This window comes from Misgurnus anguillicaudatus, chromosome 16 (assembly GCF_027580225.2).
Source record: "Misgurnus anguillicaudatus chromosome 16, ASM2758022v2, whole genome shotgun sequence".
NCBI lineage: Eukaryota > Metazoa > Chordata > Actinopteri > Cypriniformes > Cobitidae > Misgurnus > Misgurnus anguillicaudatus.
The window spans coordinates 28485076-28512873 of NC_073352.2; the positions used below are offsets into that span (position 1 = coordinate 28485076).

General features: G+C 37.2%; 1 protein-coding gene across 5 annotated transcripts in view; it reads left to right on the forward strand.

Moving 5' to 3' along the window:
- Positions 1-26541, forward strand: part of trpc7b (transient receptor potential cation channel, subfamily C, member 7b) — a 94183-nt gene extending 67642 nt beyond the window's left edge. For 4 of the 5 annotated variants that reach the window (XM_055178077.2, XM_055178081.2, XM_055178082.2 and 1 more), the window contains 9 exons: positions 3791-3955; positions 8655-8871; positions 8945-9178; positions 11761-12025; positions 22062-22257; positions 22358-22579; positions 25481-25561; positions 25676-25751; positions 25883-26541. In XM_055178077.2, the coding sequence (XP_055034052.2) occupies positions 3791-3955; positions 8655-8871; positions 8945-9178; positions 11761-12025; positions 22062-22257; positions 22358-22579; positions 25481-25561; positions 25676-25751; positions 25883-26025 (1599 nt within the window). In that variant the 3' untranslated portion in view covers positions 26026-26541. The remainder of the gene's footprint in view (positions 1-3790; positions 3956-8654; positions 8872-8944; positions 9179-11760; positions 12026-22061; positions 22258-22357; positions 22580-25480; positions 25562-25675; positions 25752-25882) is intronic. The other variant, XM_055178078.2, reaches the window with a different exon arrangement.
- Positions 26542-27798: the final 1257 nt, after the last annotated feature.

Sequence of the window (27798 nt, forward strand, 5' to 3'; positions counted from 1 at the left end):
CAAAGCAGCTTTAGAAAAGTGACGCTGAAACTCCTCAAGATGTTGAAGTAGACGAGGAAGAAACTTGAGGTCTCAGCTGGGGAAGCCCTTCTCCTCCTCAAACTGCTGCATATATCTATACGAATATAAATTATACATGCTATTATTATTCAAATAGAAATAGACTGCTTGTGATTGCAGAAATTATGGATGCAGGCAGCAAATTGCAGGGTCCTGAATGAGAAGTGATGGCAGATGGGACACAGAAGCTTGTGAATATGCATAAAGTTTAGTTTTTAACTTTTGTGCACCCCATGCTACACACATGTACTAATCTCAAATATTTTCTTATCTGAATTAAGCACAATCTGGCAACACAGAGACACTTTTTTTTTAATTAAAAAAGTAAACATCCAGCAATAGCAGTGGGTCACGCATGAATGCGTATGTATGTTTTTCTGTCCTCTCAGATTTGTAAATATCAAGTCTCGGTTGGAGAATTGAGCTTTCTATGGCCTTATCCTCTTGGATAAAATTGGTTTAAATGTCAAGCAAATACACACACAGATTTTCTCCTATGTGATGGAAAATGAAGCAGACACAGTGGGCTTGTGGAAACACATCTCACAGAACCTGTAATATCATAAGATAAACAGATAAAGGTGACGGGCACTAAAGCGTCCAGGGGCAAACATTATAATCTGTGACATAATGGAGCAGTTTTCCAGACGGGGCTTAAAGGGATAGTTCACTCAAAAATTCTCATCCTCATGTTGTCCAAAACCTATGAATTTAATTTTTCTGATGATCACAAAAGAAGATATTTTGATAAATGATGGTAAGCACACTGCTGATTGTAACCATTGACTTCCATAGTAGGAAACATATACGATGGAATTCAATGGGTACCGTTAACTGTGTGCTTACCATCATTTAGCGAAATATCTTCTTCATCATTTATCACAATACCTAATATTTTACCGTAATATTTGTTTCCTACTATGAAAGTCAATGGTTAATGCAGCTGTGTGCCTATCATTATTTATCAAAATATTAGGACATTTAAATGGGGTCCATAAAGGGAAAAAAATCATAACTGAGATTTCTATCATCTCTTTTAAACATTTACAGAAAATGCAGTTTACTTATCCTTACATTGTTCAGATCTGTATGAGTGATTTAGAGGAGATGTTAGTGACTGACAGTTGCAGACTTCCTTCATTTTCATTGTTTGTAAAACAGCAGTCTTCATCAATTTTTAAAAAGTCCTCGCTTGTGTTTCACAATAAGATAAGGGCGAGTAAATGAGAACAGAATTGCTTTTGTGCGAACTCAATAAAGTCTTCAACACAATAAAAGGGCAATATAACGTAATGTTCCTGTGAGGAGTGAATGTTTTATTATTGATTGTGTTCTGGAGGAACTGCTGGGGTCTTTAAGATACTCGTGGGTTTGAAGGGGTCGCAATCTCATTAACCAATAAATGTGAAGGTTATTATTGCTGTTGCCCTCAGATTTTTGTAAACGTCGAGCTCAAATGCAACAGACAAGGTTTTGTGAATAGGAATCATTTTAAGATTGTGGGTTTTTAAACTTTTATGTTTTTGTCAATAAGTGAAACATTTGCTCAGTACGGCAGATCGTTCTGCCTTAAAAATGATTTGCATCATTTGACATTTAAATTTTATGCACATCAGTTATTATAGCAGACAGATTGCTATGCAAATTTTGAATGAACACAAATGACCATATAATTATTGACTTTTATAGTGGGGCACTAAAATTTAGGCGGGTATTCAGATGAGTTTGATACACAAGAGTTAGAATTTTCATAAACAGATAGAAAAGAAAAGCACAAAAACAATTAAATATAAAGTATTATAATTAATAACTGTTACATTATTAAATGTGCAGAATAGAATATGTACTATTATTGTACATTTTACATATTGTAATCTTATGGCTACACACCTGCTTTTATCGTCTGTTGCTATGGCAACCAGGTACATGGTTAAGTTGACCTTAGTCTTGTACAGTATTGTATGTCACACACGCACATGCTGTGATGTTTTAGAGTTATTTTTAAATGAATGATGTTTGTTGATCATCCATGATTGAGGTTTGTGTGTTCAGTGTTGAGGTTTAAGTGCATGACACAGTGTTGCTGCTAATTAAAGTGCATTCAATTTACATGACCAATATTTAAGTTGCTCTATTTTTTAAGTATACCTTAAAATAACTTACGTATACCTTGTAAATCACTGTAAGTCACTCTAGATACAAGCATCTGCCAAATGCATACATATAAATTTAAAGTTTTTTCAACCTCGTATTTTTACAGTGTAGATTATTAATGAACGCACGCACACACACACACACACACACACACACACACACACACACACACACACACACACACACACACACATGCGCGTGCACACACCTCTAGACAGATAAAGACCAGTGTTGTATTACAGGGATGCCCATCAGCTCACATTAAATCAATATCACATCTCTCTGTGCTTATCATAGCCTAATATATCTGTCATGCACATTCAGCTGAGAGATATTGAGAATTGATTTCCATAAATTGCCTGCTGCATCGTCTGTTTTTTGTATGATGCCTCAATAGGTTTTTCTTTTTGGGCTGAACCTGAACTCAAATTAATGCTGTACTGTATGAAATATTGTTACAATATTAGCATTTCATAATTAAATATGAAACGCAGTATGAATATTAAACATAATTAGCTAGTTGGATGTGTAAAAATATTGTTTCTTATAGTTTTAAAAATCTTGAAATTGTGCCAACGTATTAATTTCTTACATTAAACCAAATATTTCATACAATTTTAGTTTCGTAAAGTAGATAGTTGTTATTGAAAAATAAATAAAGAAGCAGTCAATAAAAGCCCACATTGGGGTTCATAGTTTAAAGGGATAGTTCACCCAAAAATGAAAATAATGTCATGAATGACTCACCCTCAAGTTGTTCCAAACTCGTAAGACCTTGTTGACCCTTCGTGGAAAATCTACGTACAGTATATAGCAACGTGGATGACGTAAGACACGGCTGACGTGTTATCTGGTGCTCCCCAGCTGTTTTTGTTTTTTGGTGCGCCCGGGCTTCGTTTACAGTCTGAGGAAGAAGTTTGAAAAAAAAACTTCACAAACATGTCTGAGGAACACGTCAGCCGCGTCACTGCAGTCACATGACTTAAGTCTTGCGCATGCCCTTCACAACAGAGAAGACAATGCTGAATAAAGTCTTAATTTTTGTTATTTTTGGACAAAAATGTATTTTCAATGCTTCAACACATTCTAACTGACCCATTGATTTCACATGGACTACTTTGATTGTTTTTATTACCTTTCTGGACATGGACAGTATAGGCTACCGTACGTCGATTTTTAATAAAGGGTCAGCAAGCTCTCTGACTAAATCTAAAACATCTTAAACTATGTTTCCAAAGATGAACAGAAGTCTTACGAGTTTGGAACGACATGAGAGTGAGTCTTTAATGACATTATTTTCATTTTTGGGTGAACTATCCCTTTAAGGCTTTTTACACATTTTAGGTGATTATACTGAAGATAATCAAATTGTGATACATTTTTTGTTTTTGATTTCTTAAGTCATTACATAGTTTTTCTAGTTACATTTTTTTTTCAACATATTAATGATTTGATGTTTTTTTTTTAAGATTAATGTCATCTTGACAGTATATTTACATCCATTCTATATACAGCAATTATGTTGATTTTTTCCCAGCGTTATTAATCTTCAGTTTTTTCTGTTTGTTTGTGTCAGTTTGTGGCTCATCCAAACTGTCAGCAGCAGCTCCTGACCATCTGGTATGAGAACCTGTCGGGTCTGAGACAGCAGTCTATTGGTGTGAAGTGTCTGACAGTTCTGGGTGTTACTGTCGGTCTGCCCTTCCTCGCCATTGCTTACTGGATCGTGCCCTGTAGCAAGGTAACATACAAACTCCTGCCTGCAGGGCCAAAAGGAATATTTCACACCCTAGAAAGGCTTTGACGCTTTAATAGCATTTTATTGTTATCTTACTGAGATAAACACTGTCATTTTTTTCACATTAATATGGGTTTGCTATAGTTTAACTTGATTATTTTACAAACTTTGTCTTACGATTAAAACTGTTTTGTGCTTTTGATCTACAATATACACATACAAAGGCAAGCAACACGCACAAAACATTATCCCACTATCTCTGGATAACTTGCGATTCACCGATATGTTTTTGTCGTTTACATTATATGCACTTACGTGCCAATTGCCAACAGAACGCAGACATTTGATGCAGTTTTTACCGCCTGCAAGTAAAGACCTGTTTGGGACCTCCCTATTTTAACAAAATCCAGCGTTAAAGAAAGACACACTCACAACTCCGCTGCTACCCCGGATAAAGAAACTATATCCATTGTTTCCATAAGACTGGTTGCTTTGGGAAGCTAAACAAGCTTATATTTCACTCAAAAACAAAAGCACACTGTGACGTTGATTTTGTGTCAGCTCTTGGTTGGTGTGTTAGTGCACTATTCTGTTTAAAGTGCCCATATAAGGACTTCCACTCTACCGGGGGGCTGTTACGCAACCAAGGGGCAACCTTGCAATCTCTCTGATGAAGCCAATACAGAAGTGATTTAAACCACAATTCATCGACTGGCCACTAGAGGCTGGCTCCAAAAGGGAGTCAATTCCCATAGACCTCCATGTTAAAATGCCCAACTTTACAGTAAAGAAAATACTATGTTTACAGCCTGGTACAAAAAGTGTTTTTGGTCTGTATAGCTAATTTTGCCCTTTATGACAACTGTGAGGGTGGCACATATTTTGTAACTTATTTGTTTAAAGGAACAGTATGTAGGATTGTGGCCAAAACTGGTATTGCAATCACAAAACTTGTGGCTAAAACTGGTACTGCAATCACACAACTGGTGGCCAATAGACAAAATGACAACATAAACATCAGTTGAGGGCTGCAACTCCACTTTTTAAATGACAATATCCTGGCCAGACCACTGTTGTCAGTGATATAAGTATTTGAAATGAAAATGATTTCTTAATATCTAGTGACATATCAGGGCCATTTTATGATTAATTGATATAAATTTCTTACATGCTGTTCCTTTAAATTATATTAAGCCTTAAAGTTTTGCATAATTAAGGGAGTGGCCACTTGAGTGACGGGTTAACAGCCACTGCTGTCACTAGAGTTGAGCTAGGTGGGCGTGGTTTCAGCAACCAGTCACCTCAGCTTCACCCACATCCCGCCGAGTGATGCGCGGTGACTCGCGGCCAAGATGGCGACGGCAGGCACCGCCTACTTTAAGCTTCAATAAAGATCTTCAGAAACCTATGGGTGACATCACAGACACTACGTTCATCTATTTTTACAGTCTATGTACGCTACAGATTCTGAAGTCGAAAAATTTTTTTCAGAAATACTTTGTCACATGTCCAACTTCTTCTTTGAACCTTTGCTAATGTTTACCATGAGGACCCTTAAATGTGTTAATAAGTCAGAATGCATGAAAGAGCGTTAGATAGTAGTAATTAAGTTTAAGTTAGAGAGACGGCTGACAAGGTTGCAACTGAGGTGCCCTTGAGCAAGGTACCTGTCCCCTATTGATCTCCGGGCACTGCAGTGATAGCTGCAAGTATAGTCATTATGTCCATTTTTTTACTTTTAAAGTACTAGAGAGAGAGGAAGAGGTGCTGAATGTGCTACACAGACGCTACACTGATGATGAAGTTATTATGTGGGAGAGAGAGAGAGACACTTAAAGTCAAGTGCCAATCAAAACTTTCACATCATCTCTGGTAAGACAAAGAACTTACACTGATTACAGATGGATTTCTGACGAGGTATTTAGGGACACATTTACATTTCATGTTTGACTCATTTCCGTATTATATACATTTTTGACCCACAAACGTGTAAGCAGGAAAAAGCGCATAGATTCCGATATTCTCTGATTGGTTTCAGGCCTCATTCATATGTAAAAAATTAATTGGATACTGTGGCCGCAATGTAAGCAGACAGATCGGATATTCCCATCTTAAGAAGTGTCATGCGTCATTTAAAATGTGACGCTGGCAAATGACATCAACTCAGATGTACACCACCCGCGATCACATGACTCTTCTTAGCAGCAAAAGGGGAACAACAGCTCCACTTAGTTTAATTATAATCTTATTAATCTTATTTTAATAGTATAATTATTTTGTCTGTGTCCATTGCATATTGCAACACTTTATTTCCTCTATGGTTTAAGCTGTTCTGGGTCAGTAAGCCTACCTTGAATTGCTTGGTGTAATATAGCTTTTTAACTCTTTCCCCACCGATGAGTTATCTCATCAATGAAGAGAAAACATTTGCATAAAAAAGTGTTCCTGTGAAATTTTAATGCTAATCTGCAATACCGCGACTATCTACTTTTGTTTGTTTATTGTTTGTTTGAAAGCAGAGGGTCTGTTCTTTCATTTGATATACACTCACCTAAAGGATTATTAGGAACATCTGTTCAATTTCTCATGAATGCAATTATCTAATCAACCAATCACATGGCAGTTGCTTAAATGCATTTAGGGATGTGGTCCTGGTCAAGACAATCTCCTGGACTCTAAACTGAATGTCAGAAAGTCAGAAAGGTGATTTAAGCAATTTTGAGCGTGGCATGGTTGTTGGGGCCAGACAGTCCGGTCTGAGTATTTCACAATCTGCTCAGTTACTGGGATTTTCACGCACAACCATTTCTAAGGTTTACAAAGAATGGTGTGAAAAGGGAAAAACATCCAGTATGCGGCAGTCCTGTGAGCAAAAATGCCTTGTTGATGCTAGAGGTCAGATGAGAATGGTCCGACTGATTCAAGCTGATAGAAGAGCAACTTTGACTGAAATAACCACTCGTTACAACGAGGTATGCAGCAAAGCATTTGTGAAGCCACAACACGCACAACTTTGAGGTGGATGGGCTACAACAGCACAAGCTCAATTTGCACAAGCTCACCAAAATTGGACAGTTGAAGACTGTAAAATTGTTGCCTGGTCTGATGAGTCTCGATTTCGGTTGAGACATTCAGATGGTAGAGTCAGAATTTGGCATAAACAGAATGAGAACATGGATCCATCATGCCTTGTTACCACTGTGCAGGCTGGTGGTGGTGGTGTAATGGTGTGGGGGATGTTTTCTTGGCACCCTTTGGCCCCTTAGTGCCAATTGGGCATCGTTTAAATGCCACGGCCTACCTGAGCATTGTTTCTGACCATATCCATCCCTTTATGACCACCATGTACCCATCCTCTGATGGCTACTTCCAGCAGGATAATGTACCATGTTACAAAGCTGGAATCATTTCAAATTGGTTTCTTGAACATGACAATGAGTTCACTGTACTTAAATGGCCCCCACAGTCACCAGATCTCAACCCAATAGAGCATCTTTGGGATGTGGTGGAACGAGAGCTTCGTGCCCTGGATGTGCATCCCACAAATCTCCATCAACTGCAAGATGCTATCCTATCAATATGGGCCAACATTTCTAAAGAATGCTTTCTGCACCTTGTTGAATCAATGCCACGTAGAATGAAGGCAGTTCTGAAGGCGAAAGGGGGTCAAACACAGTATTAGTATGGCGTTCCTAATAATCCTTTAGGTGAGTGTATTTGTTTGTTTATAAATTTTTAGAAGAGAATTTTCCTGGAAGGCATTTTATGAAAATTTTGTTAAAGTCACAAAAAGTGCTGCTTGGGCAACTTTTCAAAAAGCATTGCATCAAAAAATCAGATACATGCAACAAACTGAAATTGGGCATCACATTTGGAAGTGTAAATCCATCCCGAAGGTCTTTCAGAAAATAGATTAACATTAAAAGAAACATGATTTGATATAAAAAAAAGTTAACTGCAGTTACTGTTTTCTAGATTTTTATATAAGACACAGTGATGATGGCTTAATCTATAAAAAATAAAACATCATTATGCAATAACTTAATAAAGGCTTGTTTTCTGTGTTTAATGTGGACGCTATAAGTGCTGTAGATTTCACCTTTGTCTTTCTGTGTGATCGTGAGTAAGAAAGGGCTGCAAGGAGAAAAAATATATTAAATGAATAACAAATGTTCCTCTGTCACATGACTCACTTGAGAAGACTCGACAGAAGACACATGATCTGATGTTATCGTCCTTTTATATTTATACTTTATTGTTCATTACGCCAGCTGTAACTCATAATGACATTAAACTCTCATTATCTACAGATTTCAGTCTATGTAGTGCAGAATGCAAATAACATTCATCAGTATTACATATAAATTGATTAAATCTGGATTTTAAAATTAACTTTTTTTGCAATCACTAAACAAAATATATTAATTTTTGTTTTCACTATCTTTCACTTTCACATCCTTGACCTATTTACCCCCAATAATGTTTGGTCTTTTGACATCACATTTTGTGACTTAAAAAATGACTTTCTTACTAAGTATTTTTGTCTCGCTTTGAGTAAAAAAATTCAAAACATTCTTAAATTAAAATGCATTTTCTTGATAAGCAAAATGACCTAAAATAAGTCTATAATTTCAGTTTTAAGTGTTTCTTATTTTACAGTAAATCAAATTAAATATATTGAACCCCCCTCTCTCTTTCTCAGCTGGGGCAGATATTGCGGAGTCCCTTCATGAAGTTTGTAGCTCATGCTGTCTCTTTCACCATCTTCTTGACTCTGCTGATTCTGAACGCATCGGACCGCTTTGAAGGGGTGAAGAACCTCCCGAACGAGACCATAACAGATCACCCACGACAGGTGTTTCGGGTCAAGACCACCCGGTTCTCCTGGACAGAGCTGCTTATCATGAAATGGGTTCTAGGTAAGGACTGAAGGTTTGAAAGGTTTAAAGTTAAAAAGGTCCATTTGTGTAACCATCTGTGTATGTTTTACAGGAATGATCTGGTCTGAGTGTAAGGAGATCTGGACGGATGGTCCACGCGAGTACGTCATGCACCTGTGGAACGTTCTGGACTTTGGAATGCTGTCCATCTTTGTGGCATCATTCACAGCTCGCTTCATGGCGTTCCTCAAAGCGTCCAAAGCTCAGCTCTACGTTGACCTGCATGTTCCCAACCACGACATCAGCAATGCGTCACTTCCTGATGACATCGCCTACTTCACATATGGTGTGTAAGTGCATGCAGTTCAAACAGCTGCTGAGCATCACGCCTGTTTCTTGCCCGTGTAAACTGTTTACCATGATAAGCATATTTTCTGATATTATACCATATGAATCATTGTTTAAAGATGACACAACAGATGCTGACTCACATGTGGCCTGCTTTAGCTCATTTATAAGAAAATTAAACAGATTAGTTTTAACTAAGCCCATTTTCAGAATGAGAAACTGGCACACCTACTATTGCATAAACCACAGTGTATACTTCATACTTCATACTGCCTACTACTTAAGTATAGTATAATAAACAGTATGAAAAGTGTGACAGTTAAAGGGATATTTCACTTAACAATAAACACTTTTTTATTGTTTACTCACCCTCATTTTGTTTGATCCTGCAATGTCTTTCTTTGTTGTTCCAACAAATGTCAAAACAACATTTAAAAAAAAAGTTGGGTTGAATAACGAAGAAAGACATTGGGGATCAAATGATATGAAGTTCAGTAAATAATGACAAAGTTTTTTGGGGGGTGAACTATCCCTTTAATTCAATAATAATAAAACCAATTTGGTACACTTTTAAATCTTTACATTCTGCATACAGATAAAAACTCAACAGTTTAATTAAAAAAACATTAAATTATACAAAAAAGTAGTGCTTTTGGTTAGTAGCCTTATTATTTTAGGTTTAATTACACAGAATTCATGATAAATCAATGTATTTCATAAAATGTCATAAAACTGGGGCCCCCGGGCACCGTCTCGCGGCCCCCCTGGGGGCCCTGGCCCCCAGTTTGAAAACCACTGTACTACATAATACTGCAGTTATGTGCATTTTAATCATGCTAGTATGCTTTACTCAGCATACTAGTTAGTGTGTAAAGTTGAAAGTACTCAATGTGAAACATACAGTAGAGCAGAAATCTGCTGCTGTGTTATCAATGCTGCTATCTGCTGGTGTGAAACTGATATCACAACCAGTGAAGACACACACACACACACACCGGCACACACACCAGCGCACACACACACACACACTCAAGGTGTGTGTGTGTGTGTGTTACTTTGGGTTTGATCTTCGTTGTGCTTCAATGTGAATTATAAAAGAAAGCCATCAGAATTCTTCTGCTTTCATTCCTTTGAAGGTCAAATTTTCAAACCCCTAACAAACGTTATTTTACAATTCTTTTAAATCAAACCCTAAACTTTGATCAAATTAAGCAGAGATGGTGATGCATATATACATGAACACATCAAAGCAAAGGTGAATGAAGGTCTAATGTCACATCCCATCACAAAATGCATTCTGGTATGTTGTTTGAAATGGGGTCCAAATCGAATGCCAGAAAATACTACAATACTGTAGCTACAGAAAAGGACTTTGGTAATGATAAATGACACTGTGATAGTCAGTGATAGTATCACTTTAGGCAGAGCTTGCGAGGATGCCGGGGCCCCAATTGGCTCAAAGGATTTTTATAAATTAAATGATATTCCTCAACCAATAAACGTGTTAATTTACATTCTTGTAAATTTTTCAATGTTACTTTGTAATATAAATATAATATAAATATATTCATAAAAAATGTGGAATAAAATACAATCATTTAGTTTAGTGTAATATGATTTTTCTTCATACATTTTTACATCATTTGTCAAAGATTATTTAGAAAAGGACAAATATTATGCATTAAAATTTACATTTAGAAATAACTAATAAAATGATATTTAATTTTTTTATGATTACGCTTACATGCCATCAAAATGGATACAATATTTCATATTTCTCATTCTTTTGCACAATTGGCGGTTACACCATTTTACATTTTCATGTCCATTCAGTCTTAACTTTCATAAAAATGGTGGAAATGTACTTTTTATTGCATATAATTAACATAAATACACTATCCATATTGAAATAAAACTGATGCGTGATTTTAAATAAAGTTTTTTAAAAAGATTTTAGATTTTCTCATCTTGCCAAATCGTTTTTGTCACTGACCCATTTATCAAAACGTGGCGCTCGGTAAAGACTTCGGATGCTTCAATATATTTGATCATTGCACAAAAACGGTTACATTGAGAGTCATTTAATTGATTAAAGTATTGATATTATTGAAAAAATACAAATAATGGTCCTCATTCTTTTAACTATGTGTTACAAAAAAATGAATCCATTATCATGTTTTATTCTTATTTAACATTCAGACTATGTTATTTTAATGTGTTTTTTATTCATTTAAATGATCTAGTTTGCAGTAAAAATCTTAGCATTTGTTCCGTATAGATACAATGATAGACCAGTCTGCCACCAAATTCAAATGTCATACGCCTATGAGTATCACATGATAACATGGTACTTTCATATTGTTTACCATAATGTCTTGATACTCCAAGAACTAAGAATAGTCTACCACACTCAAAAGATAAATAAATAGTTGTGGGTGAAATATCCACATTATATGGATATTCATTTAAACCAACACTTGGGTTTGTTCATATTTTATATCCAACCTAGTAACTGAAGTGAATCATGTACCAATGACCTACTATAGTATTTAATTGTAAAGGTCTCTGTCTCACTTTTAGCAAGGAACCGGTGGAGACCATCAGATCCTCAGATCATCTCAGAAGGTCTGTATGCCATCGCTGTGGTCCTGAGCTTCTCTCGTATCGCCTACATCCTCCCGGCCAATGAGAGCTTCGGCCCGCTGCAGATCTCTCTGGGTCGTACGGTGAAGGACATCTTCAAGTTCATGGTCATCTTCATCATGGTCTTCGTGGCTTTCATGCTTGGCATGTTCAACCTGTACTCATATTACCTGGGTGCCAAGTACAATCCGGCCTTCACCACGTAAGTAACTCACATGTACGGTACTCAAATGTTTTCTGTTATGGTGGCCGCTGTTGTTCTTCATGTGACGTCTGTTTTTAAATACGGATTGGCATTTCAACTTGGTTAATTGTGTTTTGCGTGACAAAGTCTGTACTTTTTGACTTTTGAAACATAAAACATAAAATGTCACCTAAAATCTCTCTCTCTCCTTTCGCTCGCTCACTGTCATCTTGCATTAGCATGAGTGTGTTTAAGCATTAAGCTCTGATTTCTATTCTATGAGTCATATGAGAGAATAGCTCAGCTGTAATCTTTTTCAGATCGCTCTGCGAATGTGTTTTATTTTAAGTTCTGGACGGCTCGATTTGAAGTGGATCCCTGTGGTCTGTCTTCATTGTAAAGCAAACAGAATGAGTTGTACCGGTGGTCCTCACGGGTGCTCTTCTCCACCCCTGCTGCTTTCACTGTCTTTCATTTAAAAGATTCAAACGTCTCATAAAGCGCTCTGTACCGCTCCTCATTATCAAGATCTTAAAACTGAGCTCTTAAATCACACTCGGATGTTGTTCCTAAAAATAGACACAAATGAGACAATGGTTGACATCCGGTACGAGTCTACAGAGCAATAAAACGACTGCAGATAGCGTAGCTTGGTAATTTAGTCATGGAGGAATTGTATGAGGTTCAAGTGGAAATCTTTGATTGTGGTGGCAAATCTAAGCACATTTTGGATGAGATTTTTGCTCCATTCCCATTTCTTTCAATCGAGATATTCAAGTAGATCTCATTTTCTCTCCGCTGCACATTTTGTACGATGTGTTGTGTCTGCGCTGGTGGTTTTGTTGGCTGTAGGTGGGAAATTAGCATGCTGATTAAAGTGATGCATCGTCGGCGCTCGCCAGCCATCGGCCCGTAACAGCCCACAGAAACCCTGTTAGCGTCGCCATGGTTACGCTCCTCCGTGATGCTTCTAAATGGAGAGTCGAGGCGGGGGGGAGTGACAGCGTCCCATCGATGTATGTTGGCCTGTCAGAGGGGTGCGAGAGGGGAGGCGTCGATTTTAATCGTTCGGTGCGCGTCATAGAAGAGTCCCGCAGAGATAGAGACTGTTTTCAGGACGGCGAGAGCCACAGAGCAGATTTTAATCAACAAACCGTCTCGGAGGCATCTGACAGCGTGATTTAATCTAAAACAGTGAAGGTTAACTTTGTTTGATTCGAACTTTGGGGCACATGGGAGGGTGAGACTTGCTTTTTTTAAACCGGTCCAAAACATTACATTTAGGCATTGAGCAGACACCTTTATCTAAAATTACAGGGCTCCAGACAGCTACCAAATGGTCGCATTTTGCCACAAAAATTTGAGAGTGTGCCATTGAATTTTACATCCATGTGCGACCAGTAAATTTGACCTTTTTTTGTGATGTGACACTGAATTTGAAACAGCACATTGTACTTTCTGCATCTATCATCAAAGTATTTATTAGTAATACAGTGGGAATTAGTAGAAATGTGAATAATTGGTTAGCATGTTGATTTACGGTGTGTGCCCCTAAATTTTCTGGTTGTGCCCCTAAAATTTTCAGTTGGGGGCCACTGTGCTCCTAGTGAAAAGTTAGTCTGGAGCCCTGTAAAATGGTTCACTAAAGTAAGAAAAACAATGATTGATTGATTCATGTTTTTTTGTAATCAATCCATTTTATTTTGTGAAATGTTACTTTATGCTGTATTTTTTTGGATTGTGTACAACATTGAATAAGGGAAAATGTAGGCGGGCTTGATTTTGTCCTTCAGGAATTGGTTGGGATGTGAAGAGGAGGGCGCAATGACAGAGGGGCAGAGAAAGTTATTACAGTTTGATTACAGATTTTGAAGGCAAACGTCAAATACAGAAACATGAGTGAATTGTTCAGCATCAGTGAACATCAGGAACATGGAAAAACAATACAACTGGGTCTGTGTGTGTGTATGTCCCTGCTTTATATTCTGAAGGACTCATCCCAATGTCCTTATCCCTTCGAGGGGTTTACCCTCCAGACGGAGAGCTTTAAAGGGTGTTGGAGTTCACTTCTGTGTCGTCTTTCTGTGTCAATCGCTGCACAAAGACTCTGTGGAGCAAAGTGTCCATCAGTTGCATCCTTTGTACTCTTTCATTTCGAAGGGCCCTTTGAAGTGGCCAATTTTCAGCAGTTCGGATGGGATTAACCCTTTAATACAGTGGCCAACATTACCGTCACACCGAAAATCTCGTTGGAGGTGGAATTATCCCTTTTGGGAAGCTTCACCTGTGTGAATGAACTGGAATTTTTAACTGATGTCACTAGAGGGCAGTGTTAGTTCTGGTCTGGTGAATGTAAAATGCTGTAATCCTTGATTAACATGGAGACTGAAGATACAAAGAGCTTTGCATCTCCAATCTGTTTAATGCACCTCAGATATGGCGAACAAAACACCAAACAGTACACGAAAAAGTTTGAATTTATAAAGTGATTCAAAGTGTATCATGTGTCTGCCACTTTCATATGATCACTGCAATGCCCAGGGAGCAATTGGGGAAAAACCCTTGCTCAGGGGACAACCTGCCAGCCAGCCATGAGACTGAAACTTCTGTGAACTTCGGGTTACAAGCCCGCATTAAACCAGTAGGCTATGACTGCACCATATACTGTATATACAGTATTTATATTATGGAAGTTATGCTTGAAGGCAGAAATAAATGGCTTTTGACCCTTTCTAATCATGTGGCTTTTTGCTTGTTAATACAGTTATAGTGGATCTGTGGATAATGACAAAAATATATTTTCAAACATAATTTAAAATATAAATATGTATAAATATAAATGCACTGAAAAAAATTCATTCAATTTACTCAATTTCTAAGGTAAGTGGTTGCAATCAATTTATTTAAGCTACATTTAAACAAAAAAATTGAAAAAAAATTGAAAAAATTTGTTTAAATGTAGCTTAAATAAATTGATTGCAACCACTTACCTTAAAAAAATTGAGTAAATAAAATAAATCATTTTTATAGTGTGCTTTAAAATATATTTATTTTAAAATGTATTTAAAAATATACAAAAATGGCCAAAAAATATATGTACTGAAATACAAAAATGTATTTCTCACCAATATATTGTTGGCCATTTTTGTATATTTTGAAATATATTTAAAAATTTAATATATTTTAAAGCATTTATATTCACATTGTATTGAAAGACAAACTTAGCAGGTAAACATAACAGGTTTGAAAAGATTAAAATTAAATATATTTTCAACTGCAATAATATACTTATAATTTTATATTTTATAAATACTTATCAGTGGCGGCTGGTGACTTTTCTTCCGAGGGGCGCAAATTCATAATATGTGTTTGGAATGTAATTTGTGTTGCTCGTTATTCCAAAATATGTGTTTGTTGCGTCATGTCAACCATGTGCATCACGCGTCTTGTCAAAATAAGTGCCTGTTGCACACATGTCAAAACTGTTTATGATAAAAGAGTTAAGGGAGTTAAGGGCTCACATTCACAAAATACTCGCAAGACACTCCCTTAACACTAAACTCTGATTACACGTGAAATTATGCGAGTATCTGGCAAACGCGAGCATCACTTTTATCATAAACCCTTTAGACGCGTCTGCAGCAGACACTTATTTTGACAAGACACGTGATGCACATAGGCTCACATGACGTGGCGAACACGTATTTTGAAATGACGAACCACACACAACGGGCTAAATACATGTTGTGACGAACTTTGCATGGTGCGCCCCCGAAAAAGAAGTCACCGACCGCCACTGATACTTTTACAGTTTATACTTAGATTTTATAGATTTTATACATATATTTTGGCCAGGAAAAATATTTTTGCCGTATGGGTTGTAAAATTAGAAATGCATTTCTATTCGCCATTTTGAAATGTATCTTAAAGTTGTCCGATTCACATTTTTACATTTCCTTTGGTGTGTAAGTGTGTGTTAGTACATGTTAACAATATGCAAAAGATACAAACCTCAAAGTAAACAATGACGCGATTTATAATCTCCAGCGTAAATCTCTTTTCTTGGACTACAACAAACATACAGATTGTAGCCAACAGTTTACTTCCTGGCATTGGTAATGTAGACAAGACCGACATTATCATAACTCCTCCCGCTTCAGACTCTCAGCCTGTAAGTTAACTCCTGTTAGCATTGCATTGTAAGTGAATCTTTCAAACATGGTAAGAAGTGTCACATTTCCTGCCAATGTCAGAGGTATTCAGACCAATCACAACGTACAGATTAGCTGACCAATCAGGGACACACAGAGCTTTTCAAATTGATGTGTTTCAGGAAGAGAGTGAAATCTGGAGCTACAAAAATGTACGGTATGTGGAAAACAATTTGTTTTTAACCATAAATCCCGCAAACACATTGTATTATATCAAATACAGAAAATAAAGTTTTTTTACTAAATATATTTTCAAATTCAAAAATATATTTAATTAAGCTTTACTTTCTAATATATATTCAAAAAAAAAAATGTTTGCAAAAAAAAAAAAAACAATGGCGGTGACTTCTTTTTTTCGAGGGTGCTCGATGTGAAGTTCGTCACAACATTTATGTAGCCCGTCATGTGTGTGGTTCCTTTTTTCTAAATATGTGTTTTGCGCTTTGAGAGATCCTATGTACATCACATGTCTTGTCAAAATAAGTGCCTGCTGCAGATGCGTCTAAAGGGTTTTTGATAAAAGAGACGCTCGCCTTTGACAGATACTCGCATAATCTCATGCATAATCAAAGTTTACTGTTAAGGGAGTGTCTTGTGTGTATTTTGTGAACGTGAGCGTCTCTTTTATCATAAACGGTTTTGATGCGTGTGCCGCACGCACTTATTTTAACAAAACACGTGATGCACACAACGATCTCTCAAAGCGCAGAACACATATTTTGGAAAAAGGAACCACACACATGACACTCCGAACACTTATTTTTAATTGGCGCCCCTCGGATGAGCAGTCACGAGCCGCCACTGATATATATATATACTATTATGTAATAAAACACATCCCATACGGCTATATATATAGTTGTATGGGATGTGTTTTATTACATAATAGTATCAGTTCAGAGCTTTATAAGGTGAAATCTGGGTCCATAATTACAGATCAGCTCCAAATGCATGTAAAAACTTTGTCAAGCAAATAAATTATTGGAACAGAAGTTTCTATTAAGCATAAATAGAACAGGAACAAAATATATATTTTAAAATAATTATGTAAAATATATTTAAGAAATATTTAAGGCAGGTGAATGTTTTCACTATTAGAAGGTTTAGTGAATAAATTTTGGGTTAGGAGTGGATCGATGACAACTACTCTGAGTGAGCCTGCTGCTGCCATAGCAGCTGTGAATCATGGGAAATGAAGAGCAGACAGTTTGCTGTGAGGTTCAACATTCATGGGTTTGCTAACAAGCTTTAAAGGTTGAAGCACAAGTTTCCCTCAGCGCTGTGTGTGTGTGTGTGTGTGTGTGTGTGTGTGTTGCAGGTGGAGGTGATAATGATCTCTCTTGGGACAGACTGTGAGTGTGTGCGTGTCTCTGTGTGTAAGTGGACTGGTGAGAGATCAGTTGAAAGACACCTGCACAGCACAAATTGATCACACACACAAACACACACACAATGACACCTGTCAAGGGATGGTGAATGTTTGCTCAATAGACATCACGAGTAAAGACTGTAGGTGACTTATGAAAACATAGTTGTCTAGGTCACATTTCCAGGTTAAAAAAAATTGAATTATAACATGAAACCTGACCATGTGTACTATTTACTACTGAATGTAAGATAAGTCATTAATCAATTCATTTTCACGGACTGTAAATGTAAATGTCTACACAGTATCTGATCAAATAAAATCTTTTGATTTTTTTTAAATAGTGTGTATGCCTAAAAAAAATTAAAGGCCATGTCAACAACAGTCTAAAAATGGCTGGGTTGTTTTTAACCCATGCTGGGTAAACATTGTACAGAACACATGCTGGGTTAAAAATTACCCAATGTGGGGTTGTTGTTACGCATCCATGGGTTATAATAACCCAACAGTGTGGTTAAAACAATCCAGCATTGTGTCAATTTTAACCCAACAATGTTCTGTCCAATATTTACAACCAGCTATTTTTTGTGTGATAAATGACCCTTGTATTACAGTTAGGCTTCAAATTATTGAACCAAAATATTATAGTTTTTTCTTAGCGAGAGAGAGAGAGAGAGATGATAGAGCGTGTCTCTAAAAAGCACTGCAGGGTCTCACTTTAGACTTTATAGATAAGTAACAAAAAGGAAACAAAAAGACAGAAATGGACAGAATGAGTGAACGTGTCCCCAAACCAAAAGAGAAGAGCGGATCTCTCTTGCTGGATAAAGCTGAGACGCATCGATCAGGAAGCACAGTCACGATCTGTATGATGTGATCGTCTGAGCTCACAGTCCGTCTCGCGAAATCTTTTCAGGTTTGTAAGAGTGTCACCAGGGAACATAGAAAAAACATTCAGTAAACTCTTAAAAACGTCCCCCTCAGGGCCTGCTGACAGTCAACCATTTTACTTGCAAATGTTTAAAGATGCACACAAACACAGAATCGCACGCGGAGGCTTTTCAAGCAAACATTATCCAGCTTACTGGGTCAGAAATAAAGATAGGGAGGGTAAGAATAAGAATATGAGTTGACTACACTAACCTAAAGGATTATTAAGAACACCATACTATTACTGTGTTTGACACCCTTTCTCCTTCAGAACTGCCTTAATTTTACGTGGCATTGATTCAACAAGGTGCTGAAAGCATTCTTTAAAAATGTTAGCCCATATTGATAGGATAGCATCTTGCAGTTGATGGAGATTTGTGGGATGCACATACAGGGCACGAAGCTCCCGCTCCACCACATCCCAAAGATGCTCTATTGGGTTGAGATTTGGTGGTTGTGGGGGACATTTTAGTACAGTGAACTCACTGTCATGTACAAGAAACCAATTTAAAATGATTCAAGCTTTGTGACATGGTGCATTATCCTGCTGGAAGTAGCCATCAGAGGATGGGTACATGGTGGTCATAAAGGGATGGACATGGTCAGAAACAATACTCAGGTAGGCCATGGCATTTAAATGATGCCCAATTGGCACTAAGGGGCCTAAATTGTGCCAAGAAAACATCACTACACCATTACACCACCACCAGCAGCCTGCACAGTGGTTACAAGGCATGATGGATCCATGTTCTCATTCTCTTTACGCCAAATTCTGACTCTACCATCTGTATGTCTCAACAGAAATCGAGACTCATCAGACCAGGCAACATTTTTCCAGTATTCGAATGTCCAATTTTGATGAGCTTGTGCAAATTCAAGCCTCTTTTTCTTATTTGTAGTGGAGATGAGTGGTACCCGGTGGGGTCTTCTGCTGTTGTAGCCCATCCATCTCAAGTTTTGCGTGTTGTGGCTTCACAAATGCTTTGCTGCATACCTTGGCTGTAACGAGTGGTTATTTCAGTCAAAGTTGCTCTTCTATCAGCTTGAATCAGTCAACCCATTCTCCTCTGACCTCTAGCATCAACAAGACATTTTCGCCCACAGGACTGAGATATAGACAGACAAATGGATGGATAAACAGAAAGACAGACAGAGATTTCAAAAGCAGCTATACAGTAGAATAACTTTCTTGTTGGGTTATATTTTAAATGATTCACATGCAAATCACATTAAACAGAGAACATTAAGAGAGAGAGAGAGAGAGAGAGGAGAAATATAATGCCTATACGAAACTGAGCAAATTTAATTAAACAAATGAAAACATTAGGATATATTACTCGTAATCAAATACAGAAAAAAATTCACACGTAAATATATTTTAATGTAGTTATAAGAGAGAGGTAAAATGTGTGTGAATCTCAGCTGTTAGGGACACATTCACTCCAAAGTCTAAATAATGAAACAATTTTGGGGGTTATTTTCGTTTAAAGTTTCTTTTAGCTGTAAAACATGTGAACATTTTCATGGCATTCACTAATATCTGTGTGTCGCATGTATACCCACAGATATTTAAGGCACAGAGGGAGACATTGAATCATTGTTTTAAAGTTTACAAATGCATTATTTAACAGCTCCGCTGTTCTTCAGAGTCACTTGACTTGATTCACTGAATGATTCATTGGGTGTTTCTTAAACGCGAGGATGCGTCCTATGAAGGCTGCATTTCTCGGCTGCCACATCATCAAGCATCATCGAAGGACATCTCAATCCGAAGGACACTTTAAAGGCAGCCTCTGTTTCATTCAGCCACTTTTAAAGGAATTATGAACTGTATCCTTCGTGCCCTCAAATCACCCACAATTCTTCACACTCATTCCAAAAACATCACGTCAAATTGGCTCTTTCGTCACCCAATTTTATGAGTTGGCACAGAGCTCAACCAATTTCAGTATGAAATGTAAGACAAAAACATGTTTTACGCACAAAGACATTTATGTTTTCCTTGCTTTTTTTGTAAATGAATCACAATGTTAAACTGCAAATTCTGTATAGAACTAGGAGACCGCAAACAGTTGAGAGATGATTCTCATTCACAATACTGAATTCATGGAAAGTTGAAATAACTTTTTGTGGTGTCCTAATATTCACCAGTGTCACTCATAAAACATAAAGTTGTAGCGGTATTTAAAAGTTGAGAGAGACGGCGGCAGCTTTCCTGCGAGTGGGCATGGTTTCAGCGTGGACAGCAGACACGCCCCCAACATTTGAGGGCAGAGAATCAAAAAAAAAAAAAAAAAAAAAATTATTTGGCGTTTTTTAATCATTTAAATTTGTCTGGGTGGTTAATATCACATTTTTCTGTAGTGTCACAAACTGAGAAGGCATTACATATTGGACTTCACACAGACTTTAAGGGGCGGTTTCCCGGACAGGGATTAGACTAGTCCTAGACTTAAATAAATGTAAGAGCTGTCCAAACTGAAAACAACTTGCACTACATATCTTAAAATACCTTTGTACTGCCTCAAAATGCACACAAGTAATGTTTTTAGTAAGGCATGTTTCTTAAAACTAGTTATATTTCCTAATTAACCCTACTGAAAATTCCAGCTAAGACCAGCATAAGCTGGTAGCTGGTTTTACACATCTAGACCAGCTTGCTTCACCAGCTAAAACCAAGCTGGGAGACCTGCTCACCAGCTAAAACCAGCTCACCAGGTTATGCTAGTCTTAGCTGGATTTTTCAGTAGGGCAAACTAAGGTCTAGTCCTGGCTTAAGCTAATCCCTGTCCGGGAAACCACCTAACTATAAGGGGTTGTGCACACCAAAAATTTTAAACGCAGCTGAAAACGCCTGGAGGACACCGATTGTGTGAGAACTGATATTGACGAGTAGAGCTTTTCACCCAAAGTCGAATCTCTTTAAACTCTCGACGTTCGGCGCCGAGCGTGGAAAAACTGCCAAGCGCCGGCTTATTTGAAAAACGCTGAGTTTCCATTGGAATCAATTGAAAACACGCACCGGCCAAGGGCGTAAAAGCTTTGGTGTGCACGCCCCCTAACAACAGTTTTTACAAATCTCCCCCCCCTCCTCAAAACGATCTCTCTTCACTTCCGGTCATATGGTATGGCAGGTGGGCGGGGTCTGGGAGAAGATCGCAGCGATTTGCAATTAGCAACACGACCCAACTTCAAACGATCCAATCAGATCTCGATGGACAAATTCAAATCCAGCCCTGCCTTATTTCATTCCAGAAGCAGTTTCATTCAGATATACGTCACCACGGGGAAAATAAGGCAATCGCTACTTCCATTTCATGGCGACTTTAAACTGAACTAGCAGAATCTGACATTAAACAAGTTTATGGTAATGTGCACTATAGTATTCTTGTGCTAAAAACAGCCGATGCATTTTTGAACACAACATGAAATTGAGCTACATGACTGTGTTCACATACTTACCTCAAATGTTTCTTCTGAGCCAAAAATCTGCCATTTCCTCCAGCCGCGTCTCTTACCCGTCTGTCTGTGTGTTTTTTGTTCACAGGGTTGAAGAGAGTTTCAAGACTCTGTTCTGGTCTATTTTTGGTCTGTCAGAGGTGATTTCTGTGGTTTTGAAGTACGATCACAAGTTTATCGAGAACATCGGTTACGTCCTGTACGGGGTTTATAATGTTACGATGGTGGTGGTTCTGCTCAACATGTTGATTGCAATGATAAACAGCTCTTACCAGGAGATAGAGGTACGACTGATCTAAAGACTGTTGTCAGTACACTCTTCAGTGTTATACAACTGTCAGGGCTTATTTCTCTCTCTCTCTCTCTCTCTCTCTCTCTCTGTAGGAAGACGCTGATGTTGAATGGAAGTTTGCTCGTGCCAAACTCTGGTTGTCGTATTTCGATGAGGGGCGGACCCTTCCTGCTCCATTTAACCTGGTGCCCAGCCCAAAATCCTTTTACTACCTGATCATCAGGGTTAAGTCCGGCCTCCTGCGACTATGTAAGGGCAAAGGTCATCGACATGGTAGCGAGCTGGAAATGGGAATGCTCAACTCACGGCTAAAGGTGAGAGAATTCAGCTGAATCTTTTAGATCAGGGTGAACGGGATTTCACCAAATAGGATGTGATCGTGGATAAACACCATTGTTGGTCCTGGATCAACATTTTCATTAACCAATCAGATTGCAGGATTAGGGTGTATGTTAGGTTTAGGATTCAGTAAGGCGTCTTTGTAAAATTATACTTTCATCTATTATTCACACTAATTTGAGGGTTAGGGTTAGGGTAGGACAATATTTGGCTGAGATACAACTATTTAAAAAACTTGATTCTAAAGATGCAAAAACTATAATAACAAAATATTGAACAAAGTCCTTAGCAAAACATATTACTAATGAAAAATATATTTTTGATATATTTACAAAATATCTTCATGGGACATGATCTTTAATTTACGTCTTAATGATTTTTTTGGCATAAAAAGGATAATTTTGACCCATAGCCTACAATGAATTGCTGCCTATTGCTACAAATATACCTGTGTGACTTATGACTGGTTTTGTAGTCCAGGGTCACATATATGACAATCTGAGCCCCATCAATCCTCTATTTCTGTCTTTCAGTTTGATTTAACCGTTATGTTGACAAGCACGTTGAGATGAAAGCAACAAAACTTAATTTTTTTAGAACGGGTCACAACCTAACACTTTTTGGTTTTGACTCAATCATTGAAAAAATATTTGAGTTTGATTAATTATATTTTTAGACATGCAACACGCACATCTCTGCTACAAATTAACATTTGAAGTTTGTTTTTATTACTTAACATTCTTAGATAATTACACCAAACATGACAAAGTGTAAACGTTACAACTTACCCCATAGGTGGGGTTCATTGTAACAGGCAGGGATTAATTGTAACACTTGCTAAAAATGAAGTTTGCAGGCAAATATTTCAATACTATTTTGTCTATATGCTTGAAGTGGATATTGTTATATCTGAGGAAACGCCTCTTTTTGTTCCGCAAAGGCCTCCTTCTTAAAAAATGCATTTGGGAATTGCCCACTCAATTTGAGCCAATCAGACAAAGAGGTGGAAAAACACCTATTTCAGTTTGAAGACGCCCCAAATTTGGGAAATGGCTCTTTTTGTTCTGCAGAGACCTCCTTCTCTTGAAATCTGGCTCCCCTTGTGATGTCAGAAGGGGATAGTACTGCCCCTTAATCTGCACTATCCAACCACAGCACTGCCATTTAGTGCAGAGATCAGCTCATTTTTGCTTACACCTACAAATTGGCAATTTTAAGATGCTATAATAAATTATCTATATGATATTTGGAGCTAAAACTTCACATACATTCTCTGGGGACAAAAAAAGTCTTGTGAAATGTTGCCGTTAAGTTACTTATTCAATTTGTAAAAAATTGACCCTTATGACTGATTTTGTAGGACCTCTATAAAATTGCAACGTTTGCTGTAGTAAAAATAACTATGGTTTTTTAGGAGCTATTGTGGCATGTTTTGTGGTTGTGTTCATAATTCACTTACTTTTGTTTAATAATTTATTGCAGTTACATTTGTGCAATGTTACATTTTTATTGCAGGTACATCTGGAGTTCAATCATATTTTTTCAGCTTTTTTCACATGGTTTATATTTTTTAATAAACAGGTATTTACACTATTCATCCCTCATCTAACCATAGTTCAATAATAAATGGATACAAATGTCTAAATATGTGAGAAAAAGCAGCACAAAAAAACATTTTTATATATTACCCAGTCTGTAAAAACCATACTAAAGTCTCAAAATCAAATTCTGAGAAAATGAAAATCAAAGTCTAATTTTAGCCATTCATTATGATTTTAAACTTTGATGTGACCTTATTCAATCAATATTAAAGATATGAGCAAAAATACATTTTGACACAATTTTTGATAAGACAGGCACATTTATTTTGTTGGCAGAAAGCAAATATTAGTGTGTAGCCTATTTAAAACAACGGCAAGAATTACGCTAAAGTTATAACTAACCCTGCTGGGTAAAAATATTTTCAAGCCTACCAAAAAAGTTGCTAAGAGCTGCAGACATATTTCAAAACGATGTTATGTTTTAGTCAACAAGACACTGATTAATATGACAACATTGGTTTTGGTATCTTACACACCGAACTCAGAAACCGAAAAAAAAAAACATATGCCAAAAAAAATGAATGCCAACAAAACAGTCTTTCATCAATAACATTATACATTTCCATACATTTTTAATTATTTTTTTTAATATAAAATTATTAGTGGAACATTTTATGCATCTATTTTAAACTCAAAGCATATTGGATCGAGGCCCCTGGGGCCCCTGTACCTCAGGTTGAAAACCACTGTGTTAGATTAATGTTAACCACTTTTGGGTGAGACACTCATATCATTGTGACAGGCCTGTTTGTCATGTGCTGTTTGTGTTATTACTTCACTTTTCTGTTCATACTTTAAAACTCCTTTTCTATATCTGAAGATATTAAAATAGAAACTCAATCTCACACAGATCTATTGTGGTCTAAATTCTGTCTCGTCTGCAGTTTTTGTATAAATCTTATTCAGTGATGCGCTGCAGACAGACAAAGAGACTTTGATTAAGATCTTTGAAACCGAAATTGACACTCAGACACAATCAAGTGTCATTTGAAGCAGACTGCTGTGCTTGATCTGATATGTTGCTCTGTCAGCGTCGGGTATGCAGAAGAACAGAGTCTTATCTAAGAGCATCATTTAAAAAGCCAAACGCAGAGGAGAATTCGGATTGTGGAGAAAAACAACAGCAGGATTGTAAGTGTGATGATACGATCAAATCCATGAATATGTGGGTGATGGCTTTTATAAACAAGCCAAGCATCAAGGGTTGTGTGTCGCAAGCTATGCAAAGACACTATGAGAAGACAGAGACTTGTAACTGCTGTTTTTTTTCTTTAGTATGATCATCATCGAGCAACTATCAGAAAGAGAGATGAGAACACCATAAAGAAACCCATTAAAAACCCAACACGCTATCAGGTGACAGACACAACAAATAATCCAAATAAACAAATTGCTCATGCAGAATACTACATACAGTACTATTAAAATGACAATCTCTCTCTCTCCTTTATCTCTCTCTCTCTCTCACAGAAGATAATGAAGCGTTTGATTAAGCGCTATGTTCTGAAGGCTCAAGTCGACAGAGAGAATGATGAAGTTAATGAAGGTAAAAATCCACCGTAACATCTGCTTTACCATCTCAGATTGGTAGCACATTACATCCTGTTTGTGCGTGTAAAAGTTTGTGTGTTTTTATGATCACACGCACCATTAAACCGCTGAATGTGTGTGTTGTAGGTGAGCTGAAGGAAATTAAACAGGACATCTCCAGTCTTCGCTACGAGCTTCTAGAAGAGAAATCTCAGGCCACTGGAGAACTGACGGATCTCATTCAACAACTCAGCGACAAGTTCGGCAGAAATGCAAAAAAACAACCTTAAAAATGTGCTGAAATGCATGAGGAATGAAAGGAGGAGAAAGGTGATGAATACACTGTGATATTGTGTTATTTAATTTGGAAATATTTGAACTGACTGTAACTGTGTGAAAGTACATAAAGCAGATTTCTTTTTCACTTCCTGCAGGCTTTCTAATTAACACACAACACACTGAGTATCATTTCACACATTACAGTACATGTGGGCTTGTACCACAGACTTTACAAGTTTAAAGTATCAAGTTCATGCAAGCACATTTATTAGCAGAAACTGTGTGTGTGCGCGCACATGTGTGTGAGAGAGAGAGAGAGAAAGAGTTTACATACTGTAGCTCGCACACCCTTTTTTTTTGCTAGTACTTTTGCAAGTACTTAAACATCCTTTCATTTCACTAGCACGACTTTTACAACAATCCATATGTTAAGAAAGCTTATTTTTCACATCTACAAGGAAAAACTAATTATTAAGCAACATATGTTGTGCTATTTATAACTAAAAATAAAAGTGCCCTGATGTTGACTAACCATTTATTTGAAGTTTCTGTTCATTGGTTTTGTATGAGACGTTTGAAAAGCATTGTAAGATTCATGCAAACAACTGGATGATCAAAAAGCAATTTTATCTTGTACGACATAAACAAGAAACATGCCAGCCTGTGCTTTTATTACTAAAACAGTTTTTAGATAGACTCAGAAGATAGAATTTGTACATTTAATCAACCAGTTTGTCTGACCTGATCAGTACACTGTAAAAAAACATATATTTTATGTTACTTTAAAGGGGACATATTATGAAAATCTGACTTTTCCATGTTTAAGTGCTATAATTGGATCCCCAGTGTTTCTATCAGCCTAGAAAATGTGAAAAAGATCAACCCAGAAACTTCTGGGAAACAAATTTGTTACCCCTTGTGATGTCAGAAGGGTACAATACCGCCCCTTAATCTGCACTATCCAACCACGACACTGCCATTTAGTGCAGAAATCAGCTCATTTGCATGTTAAAGGACACACCCAAAACGGCACATTTTTGCTCACACCTACAAAGTGGTAATTTTAACATGTTATAATAAATTATCTGTTGGATATTTTGAGCTAAAACTTCACATACATACTCTGGGGACACCAAAGATTTATTTGACATCTTAAAAACGTCTTGTGTAATGTCCCCTTTGACTTATAAAAATGGTTTTACTTAATTTATCATGTTAACTTATCACAGGTCAAAACTTAAAATAAAAAAAATAGGTTGAATTGAACCTTCCCTAAGCCCCGCCCTCCTTAGTTACTGTTGCTACGCCGTCAAGCTTTTGCACCTGGCAAGTCTATTACAGTATGTATGCACCGGTGTCAGACATTCCCAAGGAGATAATTAGTCATTTTTTGACGAACAGGTGAAATATCTGACAGAGCAAGACAAAAGGGACTGCAGTATGCATTTGAGGGATATATCCATGACATAATATGCAACCAAGTAGAGAATAATTTTATCAAAATTTAAGCTACAGCCTATAACGTTAGGTCTCAGCGCAAGCAGCCGCCTCATACGCTGACCATTCAAATGGAAAACACACAAATTGAGAAACAGCTTTGTTTATGCACAGCAGGGTAAGTAAAATTTGTGAAAATAATCTAATAATTATAAATCAAACAGTGGAATAAACAAGACATCAGCCTGACCACTTTGCAATGATAACATTCTCCCGCTAATAGATCTAATCCCGAGAGAGCCGCCATCACATTGGGTACTCAGGGGTGGGCCGTCTATTAACAAAAT